This window comes from Misgurnus anguillicaudatus, chromosome 15 (assembly GCF_027580225.2).
Source record: "Misgurnus anguillicaudatus chromosome 15, ASM2758022v2, whole genome shotgun sequence".
In the NCBI taxonomy this organism is placed as follows: domain Eukaryota; kingdom Metazoa; phylum Chordata; class Actinopteri; order Cypriniformes; family Cobitidae; genus Misgurnus; species Misgurnus anguillicaudatus.
Genome location: NC_073351.2, coordinates 5,417,852 through 5,422,628, shown reverse-complemented (window position 1 = coordinate 5,422,628; position 4,777 = coordinate 5,417,852). Strand labels below are relative to the sequence as shown.

General features: G+C 37.5%; 1 protein-coding gene across 1 annotated transcript; it reads left to right on the top strand.

The window, feature by feature from the left end:
* The first annotated feature begins 2,628 nt into the window (after window positions 1–2,628).
* tnfaip8l3 (tumor necrosis factor, alpha-induced protein 8-like 3) lies at window positions 2,629–3,894 on the top strand. Its single transcript, XM_055174727.2, has one exon. It carries the CDS (start codon window positions 2,700–2,702, stop codon window positions 3,198–3,200), a length of 501 nt encoding a protein of 166 aa, XP_055030702.2. The 5' UTR covers window positions 2,629–2,699; the 3' UTR covers window positions 3,201–3,894.
* Window positions 3,895–4,777: the final 883 nt, after the last annotated feature.

Here is a 4,777-nt window from a genome sequence, read left to right as displayed (position 1 = left end):
TCAATTACTGACTATATTTAATTAACTCATTCCCTGCCATTGACGAGTTATCTCGTCAATTAAGAGCAAATACGTTTCTGATGAGTTTTTATGGTAATCTTTAATACCGTGATTATTGACTAGATAATGCTTTTACCAAATTTATTTAAAAAAAAAACTTTTTATAAGCACATTTTTTTTAATTAATTTTACACTCTGTGTATGTTTTGATAATCGTTCTGAATCTGATATCTAACAAAATTCATTCAAATATTTCAGCTTTTTGCTCTAAATTATTTTGAAGAAAAATACCCATATTTAAGAGTTTATAAGCAGAGAAAAAAATATTAAATGTTTTTTTTTCGTTTTGTTTGTTTATTGTATATTTAAAGAAGAGGGTCTGTTCTTTTATTTGATATATTTGTATGTTTATTTTGTGAAACTTTTGTGAAACTTAAAAAAAAGGCTGGCGGGGAATTAAAATTTTAAAAGTTAAAAAATTTATTAAAAATTAATGAATTAAAAGTAATTGATTTGCTGGTATTGGGAATTGATATCAATATGCAGGAGCCTCCTGGATTGTCTGGGGTAGGTGAGATAGGCTACCCAGTCTCCTGAGGATGCGTATAAATAGCACGAAGTGTAAAACTCGTGCAATACATACGCCAAAATCCACTTTGGCGTGCATATGATACGCAAGTCCTTCCCATCTTTTTTTGTGGTTTTATTTATTGGTTTCTCAATTTTTTTTCTGTTTTTTAAACCATTTTGGCTTGGGTTTAGTGTTAGATTTTAGATTTGCTTAATGAGGTTATTTAATATACAGGTTTCTCCATGTTTTTGTCCATATTTAAGCCATGAGCTTGGAGTTGGGGTTAGAGTTGGGGTTTGGGTTAGGATGTCATTTTTATATAACAAAAAGTTGTTCTAACCCTAAACCCAAGCGAAAATGGTAAAAAAATAGCAAAAAAATTGAGAAACCAATAAATAAAACGTCAAAAAAAGATGCCCCGTTTAAGTGAATGGGAAGGACTTGCGTATCATATGCACGCCAAAGTGGAATTTGGCGTATGTATTGCACGAGTTTTACACTTCGTGCTATTTATACGCATCTTCAGGAGACTGGGCTAGGATAGGTGTCTTCAACTAGGTTAGTGTTAGTGTGGGCTTTAAAATACATACTTCCTGAAGTAACTTTATTAGGAAAGAGGCAAAATAAAGAAAATCAAAAAACTGAACAACAACAAAACCTTTTCTGCTGCATATTATGATGGTGGTCTCTTAGAAAAGGCAGAAATAAATGTCTTTGAGATTTCTCTGCGTGTATTTCCTCAGAATTGAGTGTAGTGTACACTTAACTCATAGCGATTGTTTCCAGGGTTTTGTTCGGTCTATTTAAGTCTAGGGTGCTCTGACATCATGTTTGACCTGCAGTAGTTAAGATTCAGAGGAAAACTTGCTAAAGTTAGACCAGGTTAAAAAAATAAGATTGATTAGTAAAGACTCCCTCTGAATACAGTCTATTTCCTGTTTCCCTATTCTGGCAAAGATTTTATTGATTAATCGAACGTGGCGTTTCCACCTCTACAGCACCAGATCAAGCCGACAGCAAACCTCAGCAAACTGAACTCACACACTTTGTGACAGCCAAGAGCTTTCACACACCCAGAGGAATTCTTCCAACATTGAGACAAATACTGTCTGACCAGACAGATTGTGTTAATATTACCACAATCCATTAGCCAGCAGATACATCACTAGGGAATCAACAGCTTTGCAGACAACCATTTGAACTTAAATATGTCTGAATGTCATCAGATTGCATAACAAAAATCCAAAGTGACATTTGCAAACGCATGATGATCTGCACTTTACTATGAACAGGCTAGCATCATACTTTTGAGTCAGTTTGGGAATGAGTATGAATGGAAAATTAATGAATGACACACACAAGCTGTGTCCCAATTCGAAGGCTGCGACCGATTGCGTCACAGGCAGCACGACTGAAGGTCAGTAAGGCCGTCCCAATTCGAAGGCTGCTTAAAATGTCACCTCAGAATGCGTTCAGGTTGTAGCAGTTTATAAAGTTGAGAGAGACGGCAGCTTTCCCGCAAGTGGGAGTGGTTTCAGTGCCGACAACAGACACACCCCTAGCATTTGAAAATTCTGCATGTCTTCCCATAACTTATTTTAGTTCCTTGGCAGGTTTTTTGAAGGATTCAGATTTGTCTGGATGGTTATGTTTCCCCTCGAACACCACGCCAAATATGCTTCATCTCATTCCCTATCGATTACATGTTAACACAAACTCGTGAAATGTGTAGAAGAATTCAGCAGCAATGGGATTCTTGAATATCTCATATATTATATGTTGGACAGTGTAATGAAAGATATAAAACGTTCAAAAACACTTTTAAGCAAAATATTTCAAGTATAGACGCTTGAGCTCCACATATTTTAAATGTTTCAAGCCTTTCAGTGCCGTATTCCTTTTGATCACTATGTTGTTTATATGCCCTTGACACAAATGGCACCATTTTTGAAATGCTGCAGCCTACTTACAGGAAAAGGTTTTCTTGGAAAAAGAAAGTTGATGACTTTCATATGAATTTATAACCTATTAACTTAGCTTTCTTCTCTCTCTCTTTCTCCTTAAAGGCCAAGAGAGTTTCAACTCCAAGAGTTTAGCCCTTCAGGCCCAAAAGAAGATCTTAAGTAAAATGGCCACCATGGCCGTGGCGAACCTCCTCACGGACGACACCAGCAGCGAGATTCTGGACGAACTCTACAAGGCCAGTCGCGAGTACACCAAGAGCAAAAAGGAAGCCCACAAGATAATCAAAGACGTCATCAAGATCGCGTTAAAGATCGGCATTCTCTACAGGAATCATCAGTTCAACCCCGACGAGATGGAGACCGTGGAGCGCTTCAAAAAAAAGATGAACCAGGCGGCCATGACGGTGGTGAGCTTTCACGAGGTGGAGTACACGTTTGACCGTGGCATTCTTTCCGAGTTGCTGATGGAGTGTAGAGACCATCTTCACGAGCTGGTGGAGCACCACTTGACGGCACGCTCCCACGGCCGAATCGACCACGTTTTCAACCACTTTGCAGATGTGGATTTCCTCACTGAGCTGTATGGCCCATCTGAAGAGTACAGACTCAACCTGAGGAAGATCTGTGACGGGATAAACAAACTCCTGGATGAGGGTGTACTTTAACCGAGCGTCCAGTTCACGGTTCCTCAGGCTTTTGGGATTTGATCTGAGGGGTTTTATCAAACTTTTGTGTGTATTTTTATTTTGTGGGAAAGATCGGTTGTCATGATAACTTGATCATGTGATTGTAACCCAACCTGTAGGCATGGGCACCCAGACACAAATTAAAATCCCATCCCGGTCTGTATTGCCACATACTGGGTTATTGTCTGAGGAAAATCCCTTAAGGTGTCCTGTTAACCTGCCCCTTTGTGAGCAACTACGGGAACGTTTTAAATTACATGCACTGTATGAAAATCGCCTACCTGTCCTTTAAGAGTGGCCTAGCAATGCAAGCTTAGCTTTCTTCTACAAGAAAGTTAATCTATTTAAAAGGTAATATCTTAAAAGCTTTGACAGCTTATCAGACAAATGGCACAGACCTTTGTTGAACAGAGCGCAAGCCAAAATAAATACAGACATGACGTGCAGGCGAAAGATTGTGAATAAATTTTGGGGTTTTGGTCTTCTGTCTTTAGCCTTTGTATTGACTCAGCTATCCCATCATCCTGTGCTTGGACTTTTCAGATCCTGATCCGTATCTGTGCATGTGAACATGTGTACGTGCAGGAGAGAAATGTGACTATTTAATAAGTCTGTTCGGTAACCCCAGAGTGTAGCACTATTATCTGTCATTAAACATTCCCTATGAACTCCATCAAGTGTCTTTTTGTCATTTCAACTCATTGTGATTGGTCCATGTTTGATTGACTGTGCTGTTAGCCAATACACTGTCTGGAAAAAAAATGATCGCTTGCTGTCACTGGGGCGGTACACCTATTGGTACCAAATGTATGCACTATGTAATTAGTCAGCTTGAATACAATTAAAATGTCATGTCAACATACTTTATACTTACTTATTTGGAGAAACAAGGCAGGTATGAGATAAGAATACTCAACTGAGCTGAATTAGTGCTAATTATTTTGTTTATGATAAATGAAAATAAAGTTTCTCATATAGTTAATATTTTTAATGCATTATATAGTTAACATAAACAATACTTTTACACCATTTATTAATCTTAGTTCATGTTAATTTCAGCATTTACTAATACATTCTTAACACCAAAAGTTGTCTGTTAACATTAGTTTATGCACAATGAACTAACACGAACAATTGTATTAACATTAACTAACATTAACTAAGAATAATAAATGATGATAATTAAACAATATTCATAACTCCAACACTAGAGGCTCTATCTCAAAAACCAAATAGCCACTTTGTGTAACAACTTCTTCGTGTTCACATGTAGTCAAGATCGCTCTAATCTGATGTTAGCACAATTTTCTTATTTTTTGGCTTAAAAAGTAAAGAATTTGCACTTTACATTTTATGCAATACAACTTTGTATGAGATTTAGCCAACATTAGCACACGTCAGTTTGCGGCAAGTTGTCGTAATGACTTTGGGGCAAGTAGTAACATGCTTTTCACACTGGAAATAGTTAACCCTGGGTTATTCTAAACCCCTGGTTAATGGTATCCTAGGTAATCTGTTTCATGTTTCACACTGTTGGTACTTAAAGGTGGCGTGCA

Bases quoted from the DNA above. Each gene is read 5' to 3' on its own strand.
- tnfaip8l3 (XM_055174727.2), top strand. From the start codon at position 2,700: ATGGCCACCATGGCCGTGGCGAACCTCCTCACGGACGACACCAGCAGC.